General features: G+C 33.5%; 3 protein-coding genes and 1 non-coding gene across 6 annotated transcripts in view; 3 read left to right on the plus strand and 1 right to left on the minus strand.

Annotated features, from left to right (window-relative positions):
- LOC126777452 (uncharacterized) overlaps positions 1-1,413 on the minus strand; it is a 39,042-nt gene extending 37,629 nt beyond the window's left edge. For both annotated transcript variants that reach the window (XM_050500470.1, XM_050500463.1), the window contains exons 1-2: positions 1,286-1,413; positions 72-1,209 (exon numbers count right to left, since the gene is read on the minus strand). In XM_050500470.1, coding sequence (XP_050356427.1) covers positions 74-1,209; positions 1,286-1,319 — 1,170 coding nt within the window. In that variant the 5' untranslated portion in view covers positions 1,320-1,413 and the 3' untranslated portion in view covers positions 72-73. The remainder of the gene's footprint in view (positions 1-71; positions 1,210-1,285) is intronic.
- Positions 1,414-3,291: 1,878 nt separating this feature from the next.
- LOC126777634 (60S ribosomal protein L7a) lies at positions 3,292-7,290 on the plus strand. Its single transcript, XM_050500747.1, has 7 exons — positions 3,292-3,438; positions 3,828-3,942; positions 4,400-4,549; positions 4,994-5,082; positions 5,484-5,615; positions 6,240-6,362; positions 7,080-7,290. The coding sequence occupies exons 1-7, from the start codon at positions 3,424-3,426 to the stop codon at positions 7,260-7,262; spliced, it is 807 nt and encodes a 268-aa protein (XP_050356704.1). The 5' UTR covers positions 3,292-3,423; the 3' UTR covers positions 7,263-7,290.
- Positions 3,987-4,060, plus strand: LOC126780085 (small nucleolar RNA SNORD36). Its single transcript, XR_007670427.1, has one exon. It is a non-coding gene; the product is annotated as a small nucleolar RNA SNORD36 (small nucleolar RNA).
- An 11,158-nt stretch (positions 7,291-18,448) lies between the features above and the next one.
- Positions 18,449-26,528, plus strand: part of LOC126777241 (uncharacterized) — a 112,983-nt gene continuing 104,903 nt past the window's right edge. For both annotated transcript variants that reach the window (XM_050500241.1, XM_050500248.1), the window contains exon 1: positions 18,449-18,743. Coding sequence is in view for 1 of the 2 variants with exons in the window: in XM_050500248.1 (XP_050356205.1) it covers positions 18,671-18,743 (73 nt within the window). In the remaining variant the exon portion in view is untranslated. The remainder of the gene's footprint in view (positions 18,744-26,528) is intronic.

The following is a 26,528-nucleotide window of genomic DNA, read 5'->3' on the forward strand; positions in this document are numbered from 1 at the left end:
TTAAGTAGAGATTATAGATCATTGAACTTCGGCTTATACAGCTTTCATTTGAAAAAAAAAACGACTCATACCTTTATGAATTTTTCGGAATAGGATCCACAGTTAACTCCAGAAATACTTTAACTTCATTCGTCAGTTTCACCAACAAATTATCAGGGACTGCCCACAATTTCTCTCCGATATCTCGCAAAACCAAGCGTATATCTTTATCGAATTGGAAATCTAACGAATCAGTCCAATTTATAAAATTCTCGAAAAATTCAGCAAATGGTTTCGATTTATGTACACTGTATATATGATCCATATCTGATAAAATACCATGAATTAGGAGAGCGTCGTGAAACAATTTTTCATCTCTGGTCGTTGTTATTGTGTTCAATCTTGTTTGAACTATCTCTTGAATTATTAATAATAAATCTTTTGTTGATACTTCTTTTGAATAAGCCATATCGTTTAAAATGACTTGAAGCTCGTGTGCAGTTGCTTCGTTTATATATGAATAAAACGCTGTATCAAAGAGTGCTTCATATAAATACTTAATGAACTGTCTAACTTTTTCATCAGATAATGTTTTAAATCGTTGAAGAAGCGTATTCAAGGCTTTTGTTATTTCAAACGATTTGAGACAAATATTGTGTTCAACACACAATTCGGTTTGATACTTCAATTCTACCAAGACTGTCGTAATAGTTAATTTTTGATTCAGTTCTTTTTTAACTTCGTTTATTTTGTTCGGGTCGATCTGAAATTCCTCTGTTATAAATATCGACGACATTTCTTGGAACTTCGAACAGATATTTTTCATCGCATCTATCCAGTAATAAATCTCATTACCCTCACTTATCTTTTCATTCGTATTCTCGAGAATGTGTCTCACTATTTCCAAATAGAGCTTCAATTGACCTTCAAATATAAACGTCTTAAAACTATCTTCTAGTATTCCGCTGAGGATAGTTTGTATAGAGTTGGCCAGTACTATTACATATCCCTCGGTGAACTTCCACATTGGAACGCAGAATTGTAGATCCTTGCAAAGAGCTGCCGTTCTAACAAGAGTTGTGATGTTATCTTCATCCACAACCGGTGCCATAGATCGCCTGTTATTTAAACCTTCACCCAAAAAACCAGATAGTGACTCCATGACTTCTTTACCTAAGCTGATGGTAGCTTCCATGTCGAGTTTGATGCTTTTAGAAGAATTTATAAGAACTGTAAGAAATCGTTATTTCATTTTATTTATTTATATTATAAACTGACATAAAATAGTAGTGAAATTGTTTTTTACCTAAGATTATAATCGAACAGTATATAATAAACATTACGGGTTTATTCTATTTATTATTGTGATAAAAATCAATTTTATTATTTTTATGTACAAGCCTCGAGTAAATTAACGACAGGCATAAAACTATATTTACGGTTTTCTAGATTTGTTCGAACCTTTAGTTTTAAGTCATAAAATAAAACTTTTTTATTGGAAAATTTGCATCTTGTTGGCACAGACCAATGATTCTTTTTAACAAAGTATACAAATCTATTTATAAACTTTGAACTTGTGACTTTACAATGTGCCAATAAGTAATAAAACGTATACGTATAAACTATGATAAGCACAGGTATATAACACGACAAATAAACATAACTTATATCACTTAGTTTCCGATTCTGCAAAGTCAATACAGGATGTATTCTGAGATAAGGTACTCGTTTCTATATAATAAAATCTCGCCGACACGTTTACGTTTCCTTCCTAAATTTGAATATAAGACACATATTTTCTAAATGAAAGTGAAGTTATAATTATCATGCAAAATAAAAGGAATGTTGTAAATATATATCAATTTGGTATCTAAATATTTGACAAGCAATCAATCATATTAATATCAAAGCTGAGTAAATTGATCAAAACAATATGCTATATCGAACGAGAAGCGCGCAGGTTTAAAAATCATTTTATTTTAAAAGTCGTTATAGTGATGATAGATAATAATAATATATATATATATATATATTTATTTACAGGTACATTCTTATATATGCGCGCTGATCTCTAAAACTTTCCTTCCCGATTTCAACGGAGTCCTAGGCCGAGGTCCGGCCTCACAGGAGGCACCCTTAGGACGCCCGTCTCTCTTGAGCCCTGTGTGGCTCCCAACATCCGGCTGAGTTCAACTCGCCCATCCCGCCCGGTGACGCTGTAGAGGCCAATAAGGCCAACAGTATTACACATTTCGAAAAAAAAAAATCTCTAAAACTTCTATGCGAATTTTATTCTATATCCAATAGATGAAGAATTTTTCGAGGAAGGTTTATAACTTGTGTTACTTCATGTTATTTAATTTTATTTGACGATTAAGTCGATAAGAATTGTATTTCCTGATATTCCAGTCGGGCAGTAAAAATAATGAATACGTATGGATTTTTTTTCTTTTTCTGCGTTTATCTATGGGTTTTCCCTTGTAACAATAATTAAATATATACGTCTTTCAAAGTTTATCAATATCTGACATCTGTCATGCAATATATAAATACTTATAAAATATGTGAACATATTAAAATTGCAAAATAGTTCTGGTTATGACTTTATTTTAAATTGAGGCATCGTGCCCTGGCTGTTACCTATGCGGTAATTGACCACTGCGTAAGTCGATGCAGTAATAGAAAAATGTTGTATGATTTAACATTGGTCCTCTCAAAAAGATTATGTACCGCTTAATGCTACACGTGCAAAGCCAAGACGGAACGCTACTAATAAAATAATAATAATAATACTGTTTCGTATAATGCATAAAAAAGTGTGACCCGTAATAAAAATATGCAAATATAAGTTTGGACCATGCAACAAAAAAAAAATGTTAAGTCGTGTTGTGTTACATTATGTGAACATTTTTTTACTATATTTAATAATATTTGTTGATGATAGTAAGTTTAACTACCTTCAATATCATCATCATCAACTTAAGAATACGAATATAAAACTAATTATCTATAAATGTTTGTTGTATATTTAAGAAAATAAATATTGTGGCGTGTAAATTTTGCCCAATAATGCCTACTTTATTAATTAATGATACTCAGATACATTATGTATTATTCTTTGTAATTTCTAATATTTCTTAGAGTGATATCATTTAACTTGGATATTGGTAAATTTATTTATTCATTTAAATTAGATACAGATATGCATTTATTTCATAACGTTGTAAATAAAATCTAGTCTGGCAACATTGTTTTGACATAAGTCACTTGGTAAGTGTATTTTCTTTTATCTGTTGGCTTTATTATCTGTGATATTAGCTGACGTTTGTTACCCTCTCCGCATCTGTCTTTTTGTTTCGGCCATTTTTGCCGAAAGGTTGGTGTTCTTATTCGGTCACGCATCCTTTCGTGGCCGTTAGATCACATTTATAAAGTTCAATCAAGATGGTGCAGAAGAAGGTAAAAACCATGTGCGTTTATAATATTATATTATTTTTGTTCGGAAAAATTACAAAACCTGTGAACATCTAATACTGTAAGTGCGGATCGTCAATGTTGTTTTTAGTTTAACAACACCCAAACATAATCTATTACTATAAAATATTTACTCTAATACAGTTCTAGATCTTGTAAATAGTATTTTATCTAATTATTTTTCATAAATATTATGAATAAGTAATGTAAACGCGCAGTTTAATATTTAACCTCAAATTTATAACCATGATGATAACTATTCAATGATTGTGTATGATTACATTTGAATTATCACCAAGATCGCTGAAGTTGAATAATTAAAAATCATATTAGCGTTTATACGACAAAAGTTAGTAACGTATTCTTTTTTTTAGCCTAAGAAGAAGGTTGGAAAGAAAGTAGCGGCTGCTCCTCTAGTCGTGAAGAAAGTTGAACCTAAAAAGGTTGTAAATCCTCTCTTCGAGAAGAGAACAAAGAATTTTGCGATCGGTAAGTTCTTAAAGATTTTATAATTAATTTGTTACTGCTAATGACCAAAATGATGTAAAAAATTAACCCTGAATTACCATGTGGGTTCAAAATATCGAGCTTTTTAACACTGATTGGTCAGATCTAAACTATAAAATAGATTCTTACTACTTCGAATGCTATTACCGTTTGTTTCGATATGAGATTGCTAGTATAATTCGTTACGTTTATTGATGATAAATATTTCATTTGTATTAGTACTGCACTTGTGGTATTGAACAAGTGGAAACATTAAATAAATAATATATAAATTAGTCAGTTTTCGATGTTTAAATTAGCAATTAGGAGTGAAACTTTTTTAATCATATAGTATTAGAAATAAATAAAACATTGTATTGCAAAATTTAAGATCATGTATATATCGAACCCATTATCACGACATTTAATGAATCTTAACCTATAAAGTCATTGTCAACAGGCCAAGATATCCAGCCGACCCGTGATCTTTCCCGGTTTGTAAAATGGCCCAAGTACATTCGCATCCAGCGCCAGAAGGCCGTACTCCAACGCCGTCTCAAGGTGCCGCCACCAATCAACCAGTTCACCCAGACCTTGGATAAGACCACAGGTTTGTACAGTTTACAACTTTATAGTGTGACAACTTAATGTAACTACATTTTCTATAAATCATATAAGTTTTTTTTTTGCCATTTTGACTTTGCGTACTTGTGGAAATTCATGTGAAGTAAAATTACACATTAATAGCCTAACATTTAATATTATTGTAAAGATGGTTAATAAATGCTTATATTTCTCTTATTGTCATAATTTATTTAAAATTCAAAAGAATACATCATTACTTAACAACTAAACCCCTCCATAAACAACACTAGGTTATTTAAAGGAATACTTTTTTTATTTTTATTTTATATGATGAACACCAAATGCAACTATGAATCACAATGATTATTAAAAACGATACGAGCTTTTTAACTCTGAATTTTACAAGAAATTAAATATTCCTGAAGTTACAGATATTTTTTGTTAATTCGAAGTGAAATATATTTTTCAGCAAAGGGTCTGTTCAAGATCCTCGAGAAATACAGACCAGAGACTGAAGCAGTCAGGAAGGAACGCCTGAGGAAAGCTGCTGAAGCTAAGGTATAATACTTATTAATTCTTTTACAATAAGAACTGAGACAAGTTGCTTCCACCTGTAGTGTGCTATATGTATATTTAATTTTTTTTAATAACTTGAAATCTCAAAATCACTGGCCAGCTTATAAAGTGCTCAGATCACAATATACAACAATGATGTCCAGTAATTACTGCTAGAATCTGGGAAAAAAAAACGAACAAAGAAAACTTCCTCTTTAAGTGTTAATGTGATTTGTTAAATTGTATTGCATATATTTTTTTATTCAAATCATGAAGTGATGCATAAAAACAATTCAGATTGCCATGAAGACCATGAACCACCAAGATCTCTGATCCAATGAACTTTAAATAACATTCTATTCATATTTTGAATTGTACTTATACAAGTTATTTGTCATGCATAGGTTGCCAAGAAGGAAGAGCCACCAGCGAAGAGGCCAAACACCATTCGCTCTGGTACCAACACCGTCACCAAGTTGGTTGAGAAGAAGAAGGCTCAGCTAGTTGTGATTGCACATGACGTCGATCCCATTGAGGTATTTTAGATATTTAAATTAATTGAAATTATTTTTTTAACTACTATGAAATTAATTCTTAAGCCTATACTTTTGTAAAAAAAAGAACGTCGTTTTCTAACACTTTAAACATTCAAAAAAAAATTTTTTGTATGTGTATTGTGTAAGTCGTAGGTTGTAATGAAATTTGGTATAATGATAAATTTATATCCTGTTTTTTTTTTTAAATTGAATAGATACAAATATCCTCTTCCTTTACTTTAAAATAAACAATGTAATTAGAAGATAAAGCAACCCAATGTTTGCATACTGCTTGTAAATCAGTGTTTATGAAAAAAAGACAGTAATATAGAATATTATGTTGATTGGCTGTATAATATATGTCAAGGATCATTTCTACCACTGAATAAAAAGGTCTAAGAGATACAACTGAGTGATAGCTGAGCCAAGCTTACTATTATTGGTTTGCTACATAAAATATGATATGAAAAATTGCTATGATGTTAGAATTTCTTCACCTGAGGCTGTGGTAACTATAATCATCATATGCTGCATGAAGATGATTGACTCTGAGCTATTTTTTTTCTTAATTCAATCAAAGATGGCGATTTTAAATATATTAAAAAAAATTTGTTATTGTTTCAGTTGGTACTTTTCCTGCCAGCCTTGTGCCGTAAAATGGGTGTGCCGTACTGTATTGTCAAGGGTAAATCCCGTCTCGGAGCCCTTGTACACAGGAAGACCTGCACATGCTTAGCTCTGACGCATGTAAGTTATATAATTTTTTACTTTTTATTAAATTAATAAAGCTGTAATAAAAGAGGTAAAATAGGCCTAGCATAGTGCAATTTTTCTTTTTACTATATTTATTTTTGCTGTTAAGCAGTGTTCAATGATTTTATAGTTGTATTAATTATAAAGTAGTAATGACTTATGTTACTCTTTTAAATATAATTTAGCCATTGCTTGAATAATTTTTAATGACATTAACTTGTAAACATTTATTTTAATTTTTTTTTTACATCTATTCACCTGTTTACAAGCAATTTAAAGAAGCTTAATATATATTTTAAACTAAAACAAAAAGTTTAAATGGCATCTTAAGGCCTACAAATCTTATTACTGCTTTATTGGTTTATATTTTTATATAAATCTATTTCTTTAATTTGCTCTTAATGTACATTGTACATATTTGCATTTAGTATGATGGTCTTACAGTGATGATGTATTTGCTAACCAAGCGCCATGAGGAAAGCTTTTCTACCACCTAAGAGAAATATCTGAGTATGCCATCATTCATAAAGTGTTATATTAATAATTCCTTGTGAAATCCGTTTTTCTGTAAAAAATTGTTGCTCTATTTTAGTTTTAAAAGTACTTACAGTAAATAATGTTCCAAATTTAATTTAAGACAAACAAGTTTAGTAGAAACTTTATTATAGTATTAAGAAAAAAAAGGCTTAATCGAAATACTAATTTACACAGGTGGAGTCTGGTGACAGAGCCGCCTTCTCCAAGGTGGTTGAAGCCATCAGAACGAACTTCAACGAGCGCTACGAAGAGCTCCGCAGGCACTGGGGCGGTGGTGTGCTCGGTAACAAGTCTAACGCGCGTATCGCTAAACTCGAGAAGGCTAAAGCACGCGAGATCGCGCAGAAACAGGGCTAAGACTAAATAAATACTTATAAATACACAAGTTTTTAATTTCATTTTGCCTGATTTTGATAATCCATCCAAAACGATTTAAGTTAATGCAAGGTTTAAACGTATTTTTACCACTTAGTAATTCTTAAAAAATGTACTACGATCAGTTTTTGCACGAATTTAATCGCAAGTCATCCAAATAGGTATATGAGAACATAAGTGGTATGCCTTTTGTATATAAAGATTGTAGTTGATGAAAACAAGCGAGATTGACTGCGTTACGCCGATCGACGTGTGATACCGTACACACATTTCATCCGTATGCATTGTTCCGAATTGTAACTAGCCAATTTCAACCACAAGAGTAAACCCAAATAAACAACTTCGACACCGATATAATTGGTCGAAATCTTGAATAATCTATCATATTCAGTTATTCACTATGGATTCGCTAAAAAATATCGTTTTCAAGGTCCGCGAAGTTATAATCGGAACTTCGAAAGTTAAATTGATGTGGTTATAACTAGTTAAGTGGAATAGTGTTGTATTATAAATAAAGGTAAATTAATCAAGAATTCGTTATGGTGCGTAATACAGCAGACCAATTAGAAAACTGCATGCAATTTGTAAATCGAGTGTGTTTACCTTTATTCTTACTCCGATTGGAATAGGGTATAGATGCGATGATTACGATGGACAAGCTAATAGGGTTTTTTTTATCTGAAAAAGGTGAGGGGGTATGTGGAACTCGCTGGCGCTGAAGGAGCAGGAATATCCTGTAAAAAGCCAGCGGTACCCACTCCCGTTTTGTCGAGAGGGCGTCACGGGATCGCTTGCGCATCTTAGGCCTCTGCCTCGAATCTCGCGGGCAGCGGGGCGGCGGCGGCGGCGGCGCGGGAGCGGCAGGATCTTAGGCCTCTGCCTCGAATCTCGCGGGCAGCGGGGCGGCGGCGGCGGCGGCGCGGGAGCGGCAGGATCTTAGGGTCCGTTCACACAGATCGGCCTGCTTTTTGCTTTTCACACAGACCGGGTCGTATACGCTTGGAATTGGCCGGAGCGGAGCCGCCAACTATTTCACATCGACCGGCTGGAAGAGATCTGAAAGCGGGTGCGAGCGAGAAAGAGCACGCAAGCGGAGCCGGTCGGCTCCTTTTATTACTTCACACGAAGCGCGTTCAGGCATTTTTAATGACAAAAAAGGTGCAAATGCAAAAATAAACTTTACTACAATCACTCAAAACACTGTTTCCAACGTGATAAAAATCTGCTCTCCTCTCCGAGCCGGTCTGTGTGAACGGACCCTTACGCGTATAATCAAATGGACCGGCCCTCGAATACAGCGGTGCAGGAGCGGCGCGGGGGCGGGCAACGAGCGGTGCACTCCAGTCAAGCGGTGACCGCCCGCGTTGCGCGTCTGCATTGTAGGTATAGTGTTGTACATTTTTTTTGTGACGTATCAAAATGTCTTCGGACGTGCAAGAGCTAATTATTTCGGCAATCTTTGAGAGGACACCCATATGGAACAGCAAAGATGTGAACCATAAAAATAGAAGAATAATTAACCAATTATTAGTCGTAGAATTTGTCGGGATTTTGTCTCTGTTCTTCATAATTTCGATAAAACTCGCCATTTATTTTCCTTGCCCTATAGTAGGGATCCACTTCTTCTTTTGCCCACAATAAATCGAGCGTTAGGAATAAATTTGAATCAAAAAGATGTCGCCGTTTTTCAGACATTTCGTTCGCGAATAAAAACAAATATCTCGACAACACAACCATGAACACAACACTACACCGCTATAGTGCCGCGCGATCTGCCCGCTGGTTTGGAGAACAGGTATGCGTTGCCCGCCCCGCTGCCGCGCCGCCGCCGCCGCCGCCCCGCTGCCCGCAAAATTCGAGGCAGAGGCCTAACTGTTGCTAGTTCATAATATAATAATAATTAGCAAATCGCATGAAATACGAAAAACTAAGGTTTGTTTCTTTTACTTTTTGGATTGAAATAGATTATTCGTTAAACGGAGTTTTTAAAGAACAATATCCAATCCAAATAGCTAATAGCTCCATCTAGCGGAGATATATGTGACTACAACACTGACAACATTAATTGTTATCCTGATGAATCTTATGAGTAATTTTTCTACTAGATGTCGCTACTAACTACAAATGTAAAGTTATTTTACGACAATTGAAATTGTAAAATTCTCTTACACAGCAATTTTACTATAGGCAATAAATCTTTGAAATTAATGTAAATTTGTATAATTTTTTTGAAATTACTTCAGCAAGAAAATATTTTTCAATCAGGTGCTCATTTCAGTCAATGAAATATAAACGCATATTCTAGAAAGCTGGAGGTTGTGAAAATACCTTTCATACTATAATCGGCTTACTGACAAAGTTATAAAACTAACGTTTTTATTTAATCAAGAATACCTACTTTCTTATCCCGTATTAGTGGTTCTTAGTGGCTACCTCAAACCTCAATATGCTAAGATTTATACCGTTAATGCGCTGCCCACCACGGAATCTTAGTCGATAAGTCTCTTGCGTTGTCTGTCTGTTACGCTTTGACGGCTAAACCACTGAATTTAATTTGATGAATTAATTATGAAGCAAGCTTGTACCCCAAGGAAAGACATTGTTTTTTTTTTAACACCATCCTTCCTAACACGTTGGCGCAAACTATTATAAAGAATCAATTCATATAATTTATACGAGGTGGTTGCGCCAAAATTGTGACTAACATGGTTTATTTACTCATCATTCATTAACATAATTGATCATCATCATCTAAATCTAATCATCATCTTAATATTTTCCCATTTAATAATAATAATAAAAATAAGAAATATTCCCCTCGACATACCTTTCAATACACGATATAGTCTATTTCATTCAGAAAAATGTTAGAAGAATTTTTCAAAATCATGTTTTTGAAAATAAATAGTTATTAGAAAACTGTTCAACAGGTGCAAGATCTAATCTCTTTCTCTTCAGGTATAGGACCGTTACCAGCTTTTCGTGACAAAAAGTAGTAACTATTTCACGTACTCTTATCCTTAACACATATTTTTAGCAAACCTTTTGTAAATATAATAATATTGAATATGTTATAAAAACTAAAGAGACTTCATATTTCAAATATAGGTCAGAATTTAACAGTAACACGGTATCACCTCGTTTTTTTTTATTTTGTCGTTAGAGACCTTTATCCGTCAACCGACAACCGTAATATATATATTTAGCAGCCAGAAGTGAAAACTGATTTTATAAAAACCTTGAATTACTCTTATTTTAAAATAAAACACAAATCATACAAATTGATGTAGATTAAGTGAGTTATACTCACTTAATTACTCTTAAAATTCCATATAACATATTTGAACCATCACAAATCACAAGTTGCGTTACACATTAATTAATTACTTTAACTTTTTGTCCACTGCGCACTTCTTTTTTTTTAACAACGCGTTTGTTTGAGCCAAGAAATCTCCTAACTATATAACAACCGTATATATATAATCTTGTTAGATACATAATAAATATTTGTTTTTTTTAAATATGGCAAAAATTAAATTCTAAATTCAAATTTAAAATTTCAAACTTTTCATACTAAACCTTTAAAAAACGTTAACGTAAAACGTAATTACCCATTATAAACATTTTAAAACATAACACGAGTTTTACATTTCGTAACTTTACTCTTAAGTAATGTGTTCTGTGTTGTTTAGTATATTATACGTTCACGCTTAAGTTGTTCCGCCAGGACAGACGTCACACATTAATATATAACTTGGGATGAGTATTTCTTGTTTAATGTGTAATAAACGATCCAGGACCGATATACGGTGCCAAATGGCTTTGGTATCCTTATTAATATTATAAACGTGAAATTGTGTTTGTTTATTACACTTTGTCTGTTTTGTCTTAACTACTCAACTGAACATTATGAAAATTACATACATGTCAGGGTACAGAAAAGGATATAGGTTACCCAGGATAGACATTTGTGTGCATGAACATGTCTGTTTGTCCCGAGTCTGGGTGTAATTATCTATATAAGTATGTATTTACAAAAGAAAAGTAGTATATGTAGTATATCAGTTTGGTTTCCATAGTACAAGCTCTGCTTAGTTTGGGATCAGATGGCCGTGTGTGAATAATTTCCCACGATATTTATTTATTATTTAGGTATAAATATCAATTATAAAATGTAACAATTTTACTAGCAACTTTAATTAATTTTACTACCTACTATTATTAAACATATATTTTTTTTAACATATCCAAGTTTTTAAAATGTATAACATTACTTGATATCTCTCGCGCTTAGTAACTGCACAACTCAAATAGGTCTCTACATTCTACGCCACTAATTTATTATTCAAATCACAAATTTCAACCTGAAGCCTGTAGTTATCATTATTAATTTGCTTCGCGTAATTAAAATACGCGTCCAAGTGACTGCAGCAAAACCATCTTTAATACAATGCTTAAATTTATTATCCTCAACGTTAACATACCCTTAAGGTATCGCATACTTTATCATGAAATTATAAAAAACGCCTAATTAGGGTTACAAGTCATTTGCACAATGTATAATTGCCGTCACGCCATAACCCCCAAGAGGCTCTTATTCCTATTACCTGTTAACTTTATTCTGTTAGCCATAATTGTAAATGATAGGAATCAACTTTTTTAACTTTTTACACGTTGAAATATAATGTACATAAAATGTTTGTTATAGGAATTTTTAGATACGACTTAATTGAATTTATACTATGGTTCAATTAAATTATAAACCTTTTAGATGTGTTTCAGTGTGTCAGGGTACAAAAAGCTTTTTCGACAGTCACTTATTTTTATTGTAATTGTGTGTTACTAATTACTTTATATATCCATTAAATAAAATTGTCTAGTTTATATATATTATATATAGTATATTATTTTTTGTTTTTAAAACTGTAATGGATTTAATAAAGTTTATTTATTTATTTTTTATAACTTTATTTAAAGTGTATAAACAAAAAGTCGCAAAACTATAATAATATTGTATTTTATTTCAACCGAAGAAGGAGTAAGATAAACAAACCTTTGGTTTACATATTCTGCTCTGCTGTATTTTTTTTATGTAAGAGGGGACAAACGGGCTGGAGGCTCACCTGATGGAAAGTGACTACCACCCACCACCCATGGACACCTGCAACACCCGAGGGCTTGTAGGTGCGTTGCCGGCCTTTAAGGAGTGAGTACGCTCTTTTCTTGAAGGTTTGTATGTCATATCGGTTCAGAAAGTCCCGGCGACAGCTGGTTCCACAGAGTGGTTGTGCGAAGCAAGAAATGGCTTAAAAATTGCGCTGTTGTGGATTTCCAGACATCGAAGTGGTGAGGATGGAATTGAGAATTCTGTCGCGATGTCTGGTGGTGCAATGCAGCAGCCGCGAAAATTAATTAACACTACAATCAGTTCTTGATTAATTTACATTTATTTGTAATACAATATTATTCCACTTATAACCACTAAATACTTATAACCACTTTCATTTTTTCTTTCAAAGTTCCGATTACAAGTTTGACTTTCAAAACGCCATTTTTTCGCGAATACATAGATTATATAATACATTTTTCAAGGTCTCGATCTCTTCTTCACTCCTCTTGTGGTTGGACAAGAAATTTTGGTTTGTATATTTTTGTAATTACGCATAAAGTTACCACCGGATAGTGACATAGATTCAATCGCGTCACTTTTGTACTAATTATTATATATGTACATGCATATGCTGTATATAACCTTTGGTTTAGTTTGTCACACAATATATGCATAAGATATAACTACATTAGTACGACCTTACATATAAAGCTTGCTTAGCGGCTGTTTTGTTAAACACTGATTACTTTCTTTCTGACTTTATTAATTTGACATTCGAAAAAAAAACCATTGTTTTATTAATCACGCGCTACACAGCTTTTATAATTAAAGTCAATTTCAAGTGCTGTTCAAGAATATAAGTAGTATTGGTTTCAGATCTACTTTTCCTATCCGCTGGGTGGTTTCTGTTGACTTTTTTTTATTTCTTTATTAAATTAAACAGGAGGTTTTGTCACACAGTGACCACATCACCTCCATCGTTCCTAAACAAATTAACTACGTCGCTTTGAGACTATTTTATATTTTTTCTGGCCTCTTCAGAAGTTGGTGAGGCCAGTATACTGTTGAATACCCCACCATTATTCAGATTATATTCCGGGTGTTGCATAAAAAAGAGGCCTCTTTTAGCTTCAATCCGCACAGTACAGTAGCAGCCTGTAAATGTCCCACTGCTGGGCTAAGGCCTCCTCTCCCTTTTTAAGTAGAAGGTAAGAAGCTTATTTCACCACGCTGCTCCAATACGATTTGGTGGAATACACATGTGGCAGAATTTCATTGAAATTAGACACATGCAGGTTTCCTCACGATGTTTTCTTTCACCGTATAGCACGAGATGAATTATAACCACAAAATAAGCACATGAAAATTCAGTGGTGCTTGACCGGTTTAAGATTCACGCATTCTTACCACTGGGCCATCTCAGTAATTCCACCAATACATGATAAATATCCTCTACTAGATTGCATTTCTGTTGACTTATAAATTAAATATTCCAAAAGTTATAATGATATTATTTCATTGAGTTGATTCAGAACAGGAAATCAATCGCAATCCGAAACACATTTACGTAGATCGGGCTTTCAAAAAGAACATTGATGTTTTTAGCGGAGCACACTGTTGACGTCCAATTATTAGTTCGTCAGATAAACTTCAAATGTACTCTCTGCGTTTGTGTTGCTTTGTACAAAAGGTTTCGAGTTAAATTTTAAGTTTTTTTTTTGACGATATTGTATAGCCCTTTGTAGATATAAAACCTATTTGTAAGTTAGATTTATTAATACGTATTGTATTTATATAGGACTGTGTTATTATCTTAATTTATGGTTTTAATAGATTGATGACAATAATATGTACTGTTTTGTCTTCATTCCTACCTAATACATTTTTCATTTCTTTTAATATCTGGTACATATGTAACTATGTAACTCATTTTGATTTCTTTGTAATTAAGTTATCTATATATATTATACTTACTTAAACAACAACCAAACCTCCTCAAAAAAGGAGAGGATGCCTTAGCCCAGCAGTGGGACATGCACAGGATTTTACTCACTACCATATTTACTCAATTACACGTAATCATTGTGAGCTGGATTCGCGAGACAGAATATTCAATTGTTATTAATTTTTAAAATTGTTTTAAATTTAGCTAATATTGACTTGTAATGTCAATTGGCTGCAATATACGTAGATGTTCTTATGCTAGAAAGCTTCACACAAGTTATTTCAACTCAATTTGATTAATTGTTGGAAATGTTCATTTCTATTTTTTCCATTGAGAGCGTGCCGAAGCCAGCAAAATTTCATATTTCACGTGCGCATCCCTTACACGCCCCTTTGGATACGCGATGTAATTTTTATGCTTTTCTAACTACACTGACTGTTTTGTATTTAAAAATACTGAATAAGATAGCCCAAAATTCGTTCGTAAGCAACAAGCAAGTTTTTCGGTGTATCCAAACGTTTTTTTTTATTTTTTTTTATAGAATAGGAAGGTGGACGAGCATATGGGCCACCTGATGGTAAGTGGTCACCAAACGCCCTTAGACATTGGCATTGTAAGAAATGTCAACCATCGCTTATAGCCAATGCGCCACCAACCTTGGAAACTAAGATTTTATGTCCCTTGTGCCTGTAATTACACTGGCTCACTCACCCTGCAAACCGGAACACAACAATATCAAGTATTGCTGTTTTGCGGCAGAATATCTGATGAGTGGGTGGTACCTATCCAGACGAGCTTGCACAAAGCCCTACCACCAGATACGTACCAAAATAAAGACATTATATATCACGTTATATTATTGCTAGCATATTAATATATTCAAGCATATATTTAGGTAGATGATATCACAAAAAACTCATAAAGAGAGAGAAAGAAAGTAACAATTAATACAAACATATCGTAAATTGTTTACATATATATACATAGCAACATAAAGAACTATATTCTTGTTTAAAAAAAAAACTTTTATGCGTGGATTTATGCACCCCCAAGACCCGCGTCCATTTAAGCCGTACAATTGTAAAAGTCATGCCTTTGTGAATATATTTTTATACCACGTGACACATTTATGAAGTGACCTACTATGTAAGTGGAACGAATTGGATAAAAAAAAAACAAAATAGGAGACTGCGCTACTTATTTAGACATAAGGTGCTTCGAATGCTAAGCACTTTCATAAAAAAATGTCTATTTAATATTTTTACAAGCTAGCTTTTATCAATACTTAAAAAAAATTAAGTACTTGTTTCCTCAGATTCGTCCGCGTATCAGGAGGAGGGGGGGGGGTGTTATATAGCCTATGTGCTGTATATCTGACGTATATAAAAGTTTTCAATATGATGGGCAGCGTAGTAACAATCAAATAAACACACAAACTCACTTTTACGAAACATATAAACTTACTTGACAAAAAAACACGTAACTTTTAATGGCCTAACATCTGCAGACTAGATCTACTTGGCAGATATAATTTTAATTATAATATGTAGTGTAGTTCAATCTGATTGGTGGTGTAACTGGTTTAAGCTCCATTTGTTAAAATTTAACTTACACAAACTTACAGGTGAAGTTCTTTAAAGGAATAGATTAACTCATTCAAACGGAACAACAGAAATGGACACGTAATTCTTCGGGATAAATATCATGAGAATATAAAAGAATGAGAAGAGTGTCAGGTATGAATGTAGGTTTTAACTGATGGATTTTGTGAATGATGACGTAACTGAGTATATGACTTAAAGCAGGTGATAAATGGGAGATATTTGTTTTTATAGAATAGGAAGCCGGACGAGCATATGGGCCACCTGATGGTATGTGTTCACCAACGCCCGTAGACATTGGCATTGTAAGAAATGTTAAACATCGCTTACATTATGCGCCACCAACAACCTAGGGAACTAAGATTTTATGTCCCTTGTGCCTGTAATTACACTGGCTAACTCACCCTTCAAACCGGAACACAACAATACCAAATACTGCTGTTTTGGAGTAGAATATCTGATGAGTGTGTGGTACCTACCCAGACGAGCTTGCTCAAAGCTCTACCACCAGTGTAGACTACTAGACTAGACTAGAGTATTTTGTTTGACAGGATTAGTTATTGTAATCATATCTGATTGATTCATAGTCAGATCAAGTATCAATACATATTCGATTCACATTTACTTATTAGTAAATGTGAATCGTAGACCTATCCACAAATACGCGCATTATTTATATAAACTTTTCATAACGCCCATGTATAGAAAGGCATTATGGAAAGTAAACATATAATATAATATATCTATCGTCACCACATCGCATTGCGGTTTTGATTGTTACTAAAATAATCATAATCATGTTTAATATATGTGAAATATTTATAATTTTTTTAAATATAATAATAATGTACTTGAGACCGATTTCGGTCACGGCAGCCAATCTCAAGAGAGATTAGCCAACTACGCAGGAGTTATTATAGTACACAAGTGTGTGCGCAAACACAGGTGCACTCTCTATTCATATTTATTATATTAACTCTTGTAATCCGATGGGACGGCAATCCGACACGACCGGAAAGAGTTCAGGCGCCGGAACAACGGCTTTACGTGCTTTCCGAGGCATGAGACAAACTTCCAACTTCCAGTTGTCAGGATCTATACACTCAGTAGACTCAGTTGTAACTGAGAATTTCCTCAAAGAAAACCCCACTAAATTATGATTGGCCCAACCTGTGAATTGAACCCAGGACCTCCGGGTCTGCGGCCTTATATCTAGCCACTAGACCGAGGCAGTCAATAAAATAAACTTATTATTTACTTTATATTGATATTATTTATTTATTTATTGATTTTATTTATTATTTATATTGATAAGCATCAATAAAGTTAGTTTATGATATTTATTTTAGTTACATGTCATATAATACTTAATTTAATAAGGTATCTACCTTAACTGCTGAATTACCAAATAAAAAAATAAATGATCCCATTCTACTATATTGATGCTTAGCGAATGACGTGAGTACTTTGTGACGAATTTGAATATAACGCATTCGTTGCCTTGTTATGTTTAACAGTTTAGATACAGTTGTTTTATATATTCGCATTTAAAAAAAATCACATATTTTATATAGAGTATTTAAAACAGTATCATTGTGATGTTTCCTTAACAAAAACCATTATCTTGAAAGCATCGTCTTATACAGAATGCAGTAGGTGACAATAATTTACTGAACAATTATTTCTATTTGGTTTTCTAAGACAGTCGCCAGTCGACAGTCGACAGTAAGTTTTTTCCGGTAATCGAAGTACAGTTTCAATATAGTCAGTATTTCCAATTATTGTCTCAAAAACCAGTCAAATATGTCATTAATGTATATCAAATACAAGCATGCTTTCCCGTGGCACTCTCAATTAGACTTCCCTGTTCTTAAATCTGTTTAATTGATTTTTTTACTAAGTAATAAGGGACATATATTTTTGAGAATATCCAGAATGTGTTATTATGAGTTATATACTACAACATAAAACTATAATTTACACACGTACAAGTCCCCAGAACTTAAGGATGTCTGCATAACAGAGGCTTACGCTTTGTTCCCTGCATGCAGCTTGCGTCTAAAGGGCTACATGAGTCGTGACCCTTCCCGCGTTTTCGCCCACGGGCATACCATGTGTGGAGATGTATTAACATCGCTAGCGGGTTGAAACCCTGTGATACACATCAAGAAAAGTAATTTAAACTTTAAATATATAATCAATAAGGATTTTACATAATTTTCAAAATATTTTAAAGATATATTTATTAAATATTTTATTAATAACTTTATTGAATAAAATGATTTTTTTTTTACCGGAAATATCTTAACCCAATCGCTGGTAATGAATAATTGAAGTGAAAATCTCTAATTAAGGGTATACGTAACAAACTTGGTAATTATTTATAATTGTTAATATTGGGAACGGTTGATCCCTGTACGCACGCGCCACCCCCCACGAAAAATAACAGGTAAAGGCGTTCAGTTCGTTCGTTCACTCAGTCGCGAAATATCTGTGGGAACGTGCAGGCGTGTCGGCTGTACGCGAGATATCAATTTGCATTTTAATGTAAGAGAAAAAAATATATAAACGTCATTTAATCCCGTTAAATATTCTATTTTTAAAAATGGATTGTGACATTGTAATGGGCGGTAAATTAAAACGGTACGATGAAGTGTTTATGTCATTAGGATTTTTGCGATCGGTGTATTGACTTTTCGTATTTTGTTTAGTGATAATATTGTGATAGCGAGTGATGACAAGTGGGTATGGGTGTGATAATGACAACTGTTTATGGAATTGGATTGCACACTGTGGTGGATTATATGGTTAGTATATTTTTTTAAATATTTGTAGATTAATGACAATGACACATGGGTACTATAAATGGTAAGTAAGATAGGCAATTCTTTAATTGTCTTCTTTTAAAGTGGCAACACCTCATTAAATAATAACAATAAAATATTATATGTATATATATGATATATTTTTTAAAATTCAAATAAAGAATGGAAAAGACACCAAATATATAGGTTCAGACACACATTTTATCATTTTTAAATTGCTATACAATTTCGATAACAACACCAACATATTATTATTATAAAAAATATATTTAATAAATGACCTTGTTTCAATTTACTGTCGCTTAAAGTTACCACAGTTAGAAAGGGATTTCTTTTCAACTTTTTAATTAAAAAAAAAAAAAAAACATTGCAATCTTTTCGTGCCTACTTCGTACCACAAAGAGATTTTTTTCAGTGATTTGAACTGTGAAGGCGACCTTGATAAAGCAACCTTTATGATTTCTACTCCAATTTCCACGATACTAAGCATTGTACGTTTTAAATAAAATATCTATGAAAATAACTTTAAGGATTTTCATAGGGTTCAAGCTCTTTAAAGGGAACTCGAGTGAGGGAGAGAGAGATAGAGATTGAGATGGAGAAGAAGAAAGACGAGATTGTTTTTTTCAGAAATATTTGTTGATAAAAAGACTTTATTGTCCAAAATTCCATAATGATTTTTATATAAGTCTGTGCGGCCCGAGCTGCAATATTGGATGTCAAGATCCTGATTACTTTGATCTTTCTAGTGTTTTATGAAGTCTTAGACTGTTACAAGGAAATAATTGCAGTATATAATCCATTTTATTGTCTATGAAAGACGATGAAAGCTGAATACCTAAAATTTTTAGTATGTTAATTTTAATTTGAGTAGCGAGTTAAAATTGTAATAAAAAAAAATATAATCCTTTCAAAAGCTCTACTTCTTACATCGTTAAATGTCGAGAATATCTTTATAAAATATTCACTCAATATTTTAATAAGTAATTGGTATGTAGGTAGTAAAAGGATTGTAGGCGTTTGTAACAACATTTATAATGACGAGAAAATGTTTCTAGACATTATCAAGTACATAATAAGTCTTATTGAGAAATGTTTCTGTTTATATAATAAAAAGGAAGAAGCTACCGTACCGAAAGCTATCGTTGTAAAACATAATCGAGATAGTACAGATACACCTGAACTTTACAGTTTAAAGATTCGAACGCAGCCAAGCACCACTGAGTTGGTTCATCTCGTTTCGCAGGAAAACATCATGAAAAAACGTGCACGTGTGATGATATTCTGCCACATGTATATTATCGTCTACCAACGCGTTTTTAAAGAGTTTGGTAGATTTAACTCAACATCTATTCATCAAGAGCAGAGAAAGGAGGTCTTTCCTCAGTGGGACATTTAGAGGCTGTTGCTATATAAAACATTTTATTGATAAATTATAAGTTTTAATTTGGTAAAGTCATAGAGTACAGCCACAAATAATTCCAACGGCTTTTTAAATATCCTATTTTTTTTTTAAATCTTGAGTGGAATTTAAAATAAACCACAGAACCAAGTTTGGATCTATGGTATAGAAGTTGTCTATGTTTCTATGCGCATAACTTTGAAATGCAAGAATGCAGTACATCTCCCAACGTTGACGTGTGTGGTCTACATTACAGCGCACATATATTCAAAATACCTCATAACAATGTAAACACTTTAGTCCAGAGAGCGCGCTTGGTATTTTATCTTGAATAATTTTAGGTATAACATATGTTCTCGAACGCCTGACTTGTTTTCAAATTATTTAGCTAGATTTTTTCAAGAGATGGAGGCGTTGTTGAAAGTTCGACGGCTATGATTTGCCGATCTGTTAGTATAACTAGATTTTTACTTCTTAAAACTCTCTCAAGAAAATAATTCAACAATTCGGCATAGTTTGAAATAAAACGTTATTTCAATTTTTATGGCCGGTGATGAACACCTACAATCATATATATTTAATAAAAAAACCGTTTGACCGATACCATTAAAGTTAATACATACATATATGTATATGAAGAAGGTTTTTGTACTATCTGCTTTATAATAAGTCGCCACTAGATGGCGCTACATAATGTAAACTTCTGTACCGTTCATCGGATCGTAATAACAATTGGCATTTACATATATACAGGACAACATCTCCCGGGTTTTGATAGCTTACTAAAAACAGTTAAAATTTCGATATTTTTTCGATAACGACCTTCGGTTATAGTTTAATTAAGGGTTCCCATAAATTTTTCGTCGGCTTATAATCTTACAAGTTTATAATAAATGTTGATCTCAAATCTAATTAAAATAACGATATTCACAGTTTTCCAATCACGTATATTTGAAATTTTGGCCATTTGTTACATAAACACTTCTTAAATATCGGGTTCGCTAAAATACGGGTGGTATATAAACTGTGTAAATACATATACTCTAAATAAAAGCATAGCTTAAACGTCTATTTAAGGACAAAATGTCTCGTTATGAGCGAACTGGTGGTAGAGCTTTGTGCAAGCTCGTCTAGGTAGGTACCACCCACTCATCAGATGCAAAACAGCAGTACTTGGTATTGTTGTGTTCCGGTTTGAAGGGTAAGTGAGCCAGTGTAATTACAAGGGATATAACATCTTAGTTCCCAAAGTTGGTGGCGCATTAGTGATGTAAGCGATGGTTAACATTTCTTACAATGCTATGGGAGTTGGTGACACTTACCATCAGGGGGCCCATATGCTCGTCCGCCTTCCTATTCTAGAAAAAAAGAACTTGCAGTAGTCTGTTAAAAAATAATTTGAAACAATGGAATACAGATAAAACATTTAAAATATGTTCCTCGCCTATCTCTACAGCACCCCCACAATTTATCTTTATTACTAGTACTTGAATATTCATGGATATGAAACACTGCTTTCATCATCATAATTTCAGTAACCAATGTTTTCTTGTATAAATAAATTAACACATAAAACGAAAACTTTCTAAAACTTCAGTCTGTCTGATTAACACCCAAAGTAAACTGAGTACGCGGATTCGGTTGTATCTTCACTTAATAAGGGATAAGGGTCTGTTTCTTAGCAGGCTGTTTATACAAATGCTACGAAATTAAACAACTACAAACAATTGAGAAAAGATGCTACGAATCCGAATTATATAGGAGTCGAATAGCAAAAGAGAACAGTACATCTGTTCAGTATTACATCCTAAAAAGCCTTAGTTTTAGCCTTTAAAAAAGCCTTAGAAAAATTCAGTTTTCGGTTAAAATTTTACTATTGTTAAGATCGTGTAAGACATATTGTTTAGTATAATTTGTTTTTTTCCAGTCATTAAAATGTTTTAACGTTAAAAACAAAATAAGTAATTGATATTGTTGTTAGATTTGCTACCAGAATATTTATTTATTTAATATTTTATTGCACATCCGTTAACAGGTGACATAAAAGTAACAAAAAAAAAGAGTATTATGATCAATTACTTTTAAAACGACCAAGGGTTAAAAAGTGAGTTGCTTAGAAACTTTTTTTAGTAGACGGTCTAGGCGGATAACCGTAACGGAAACCTGCACGTGTTATGGCTTAGTCCAATCCCGTCTAGTATCTTACCTACCCTATCGTGATCACGACAAGAGCTTCTATGTCAGAAATTGGCCAAAATGATTAAAAAGAATTGATCGCGTTTTTACACGTATAAAGTTTTTTAACTTATATAATAAATAAAATGGATGGCAGTAATAATACTTTCAAACTTGTTAATAGTTTCAAAGTTAACCCTCTTCTAAAGTTGACATTTTTACTTTAACTTGTGTTAAATATCAACGAACACAATCACGTAAGTAAGTTTACAAGAACGATTTATACCTACGGAACTCCATATCACCATACTGATGTGCCAGCGGATTGGCTGAATTCGATCAAGATATATATCCCCGTTTGACAGCACACGGGGATATTCTCATTTCAATTTCAGATTCTGTACATCCGGGATTATCCCACAATATTTGCTACACCAATAAACCTAAATCGAACATTTCAAAAATAAGCATCCAAAAAAATGTACGTTTCCATTTTAGATATCATCAATTGTTATCTATGTAAGTTAAATTTTAATGTATTAAAGTATTGATAGCACTAACTCTTCTCGGATGCACTGTAATCGAGTAATAAACGTAGGTTGTATAGTGCAACGCTCGGTTGAGTATGTAAACGATAACAAGGCAGTGCCTGCTGTGTAATCGTTTGTGGAATACGGAAAGAGGAGCAAGCGTAAGTGACGGAACCTATTTGTCTTTATTACTTCTCCCGTATCTAATACGTACTATATTTTCCTTATATTTATTAGGTAAAAATTAGTGGTTGTTTCTCTTAGTATTCCATGCATGATGGCTGTTTTATATCTTAATAATGTACATATAATAATATCTTGTTATAACAAAATAGTTTTTTTTTACGTGAATGTTTTATTTCGACAACGTAAAGAAATAAACAAATAGTCGTCATTCGAAAGGCTTGTGATGATCGGTTGAATTATTAAGACGTGAATAAATATTTATAATATTAATATGTGCTCTTATACTTTAATTAAAAATATAACATTTATTGACCCCTTGACATGAAACTATGATGACCGCCAAATATATATATATATATATATTTATATATATATATATATATATATATATATATATATAAATATATATATATATATATATATTGGCTTAGCCTAAAGGTTGACTGGTAGAGAATGCCTTTAGGCATTAAGTCCGCCTTTTGTCATACTACTCTCAATGTGGTGGGCAAAAAGTTTTTAAATAAATAAATATGACACTGGACTCTGGGTCGATAACCCTTTTGGATACTAGGAACATTGCTAAAATGAATTCAACTATTAATTGAATTTGAAAAAATTAATATAAATGGCCAACACATTACACATCTGCGATTTGCCGACGACATTGTCATCATGGCGGAGACTCTGCAGGATTTGGAAGAGATGCTAAACAGCCTGAGCGATTCTTCAAGACAAGTAGGTCTCAGGATGAACATAGAAAAGACCAAAATTATGGCAAACCTACATGTATCCCCGAGACCAGTGGTCGTAAATGGCTCTCCACTTGAAGTTGTGCAGGAATATATCTACCTGGCCAAACTATACAACTTGGCCGGCACAACTTTGAGAAGGAGGCTAAAAGAAGAATACGTTTGGGCTGGGTGGCATTCGGGAGGTTACGTCATATTTTTGAATCGTCGATCCCACAGTCGCTTAAGACCAGGGTCTTCAATCAGTGCGTCCTACCTGTAATGACTTACGGTGCCGAAACGTGGACACTTACCGTAGGACTGGTCCAAAAATTTAGGATCGCTCAGCGAGCAATGGAACGCGCGATGCTTGGGGTTTCTCTGGCAGATAGAATCCGAAATGAGGACATTCGCCAGAGAACTAAAGTCACCGACATCACGCGTAGAATTAGCTCGCTGAAGTGGAAGTGGGCTGGTCATGTCTCCAGGCGCATTGATGGCCGATGGAGCCGACACGTGTTAGAGTGGAGACCACGCTTAGGCAAACGTAGTGTAGGACGCCCTGTGACAAGATGGGCCGATGATTTAAAAAATGTGGCAGGTTCGGGATGGATGCGGACTGCCCAAGCTCGGGATGGTTGGCGTTCTATGGTCCCGAGGCTTTCGTCCAGCAGTGGACGGCAAAAGGCTGAAAAAAAAAATTGAATTGAATGAAAAACCACACTAATTGACAAATATGGATTTATTATGTCGATAATGTCCTGATCGATTTTAATCAGGGCGGACATTCTAAACAGATATATATTAATGTGCACGAATGGGTGCGCAACACGGGTGCACTCTCTATTCCATCATTCTCATAATCCGATGGGACGTCATCCGACACGGTTGGAGTTCATAGATTTAAACGAATTTATGGACAAAACATGAAGCGTGCACTCGAGTCAGTGAGCTGATTACTTAACATCATTCATTGCTGGGATAAGATGTGTAATGATTATCTTAAATAGTACTGCATTGCCAAACACACAATGAGGGGCGGATTTCATATCTTGGTTACCCTCCTATTAATTTTTTTTTTAATAATAGTATATGAAGTCATAACGGTATTTTGTCTTCTGCGAAATGCTATGAACACATATTTTAGTTTTTAAACGTTGAATGTGTGGTTTCAGTTGCACACAATTCCTGGACTTATTCTTTTGAGTGGTTTAGTTCTTAACCGGAAAAGTCTCATCTCGTCTGCTTTTATACCATAATACGATACGAAGTATTAGTAATTTTTCGAACGAAGTAATAGTAATGTAGTTCTTAATCTGGTCGTGTAGCAATACAATAGTCGTATCAAAAATGACATCGGATGTATTTCATTCTTCAATAAATGTTAAAAAAAAATATTTCGTGTTAGTTGCAATTAAGAGACAAAGAGAAAAATGTCCTTTATTATTTTAAGCAGGGAAATTCAAAAATTTACGCTTTTATTGTCGTATTCATTTATCTTTTCGCTTACTATAGTCCAGAATATCCGCATTGGTTTCAAAAGGCTTGCGTAAACATTGCGTCAGTTCATATAAAATGTACGTTGGGGGTATTTTCGCGTCCATCCCGATGGGGGCTTTCTGTATTAATGGAAATCGTCGAGTACCAGCTGGTTTTGCAAGGTAATAGCCAGATGTCGAATATCGTTTTCCTCTGGCTTTTCAGGCAAATAATTTTAGTGCCTTATATTTTTATAACAGATAAGTACCTTGTTTAATGATATTGTGCTGAGGTTGGGACTTGATAAAGATTGACTTATGATACTAATAATGTAACAAGATAAATATATAACTAAACTTTAATTATATCCGCGAGGGTCGATTGGTTAGAATATGCGAATAGAAATAATTATTTTTAAAGTGCTTAATTTGCTTATAATTCTTCCCTTCGTTTAAGGCTAAAATTATGAGGAGACCTGCTAAAGTCCAAGTTCCAACTCAGATGAGAGCAAATTGTTGAAATAAGTTCCAAACCTCCTCCTCAAAAGGAAAGGCCTTAGCGTAGCCGTGGGACATTTACGAGTGTTACTAAGTTTGGTTTGCTTGACAGTCGCAATTTGTGAGAACATCGTCGGTCGAAGCGCTTTTCAAGCTAATGCAGCTAAAACTATCTGGCGTACTTTATTTTGTAAAAGTTAGTTGCTGTCGGTTAGGGTGCTTTTCACATTACTACACAAAATAGGAAATACATAAAAGCGTAACGCCAGCACAATAAAAAACATGTTTATTTTAAGTGTTATTATGCCATGTCATAAAATTACCGTGTATACTGCAATTTGGACCATTCCGTTTGATATTACAGTGTTAAAAAACTTATAAACGCGTGGCGTGTGCGGTAAGATATATAAGCGATATCGGGTCACGGGTCAATAGATCGCTTGGCTCGATATATATTGTATAATATTTTATAGGTTATAGTTAAATCTCATTAAAAAGTTTCTTGTGGTAAATGCTTAGGAAAATGTGAGTGGGTGGTGCTACAGATGTTTTTATGTTTACTGGGTACGGATAGTGAGAGATTCTATATTTCATTATTTAAATAAAGTTTCACAAAAAAATCTTAACTAGAAGTGCTTTCTTGTATCGTTAAACAGACAATCTAATAAAACATCACAAACACCCTATCTATGATCGTTCAAGTTTTACTGACACGTATAAAAGTTTCTATTATGTGATTATCATCTTAAACAGATCTTAAAGCTGTGATT

This window comes from Nymphalis io, chromosome 2 (genome assembly GCF_905147045.1).
Source record: "Nymphalis io chromosome 2, ilAglIoxx1.1, whole genome shotgun sequence".
NCBI classification, from domain to species: Eukaryota; Metazoa; Arthropoda; class Insecta; order Lepidoptera; family Nymphalidae; genus Nymphalis; species Nymphalis io.

Bases quoted from the DNA above. Each gene is read 5' to 3' on its own strand.
- LOC126777634 (XM_050500747.1), top strand. The intron at 3,943-4,399 runs GTAAGTTCTTAA...CATTGTCAACAG, and splicing joins AACAAAGAATTTTGCGATCG to GCCAAGATATCCAGCCGACC. The intron at 5,616-6,239 runs GTATTTTAGATA...TTATTGTTTCAG, and splicing joins ATGACGTCGATCCCATTGAG to TTGGTACTTTTCCTGCCAGC.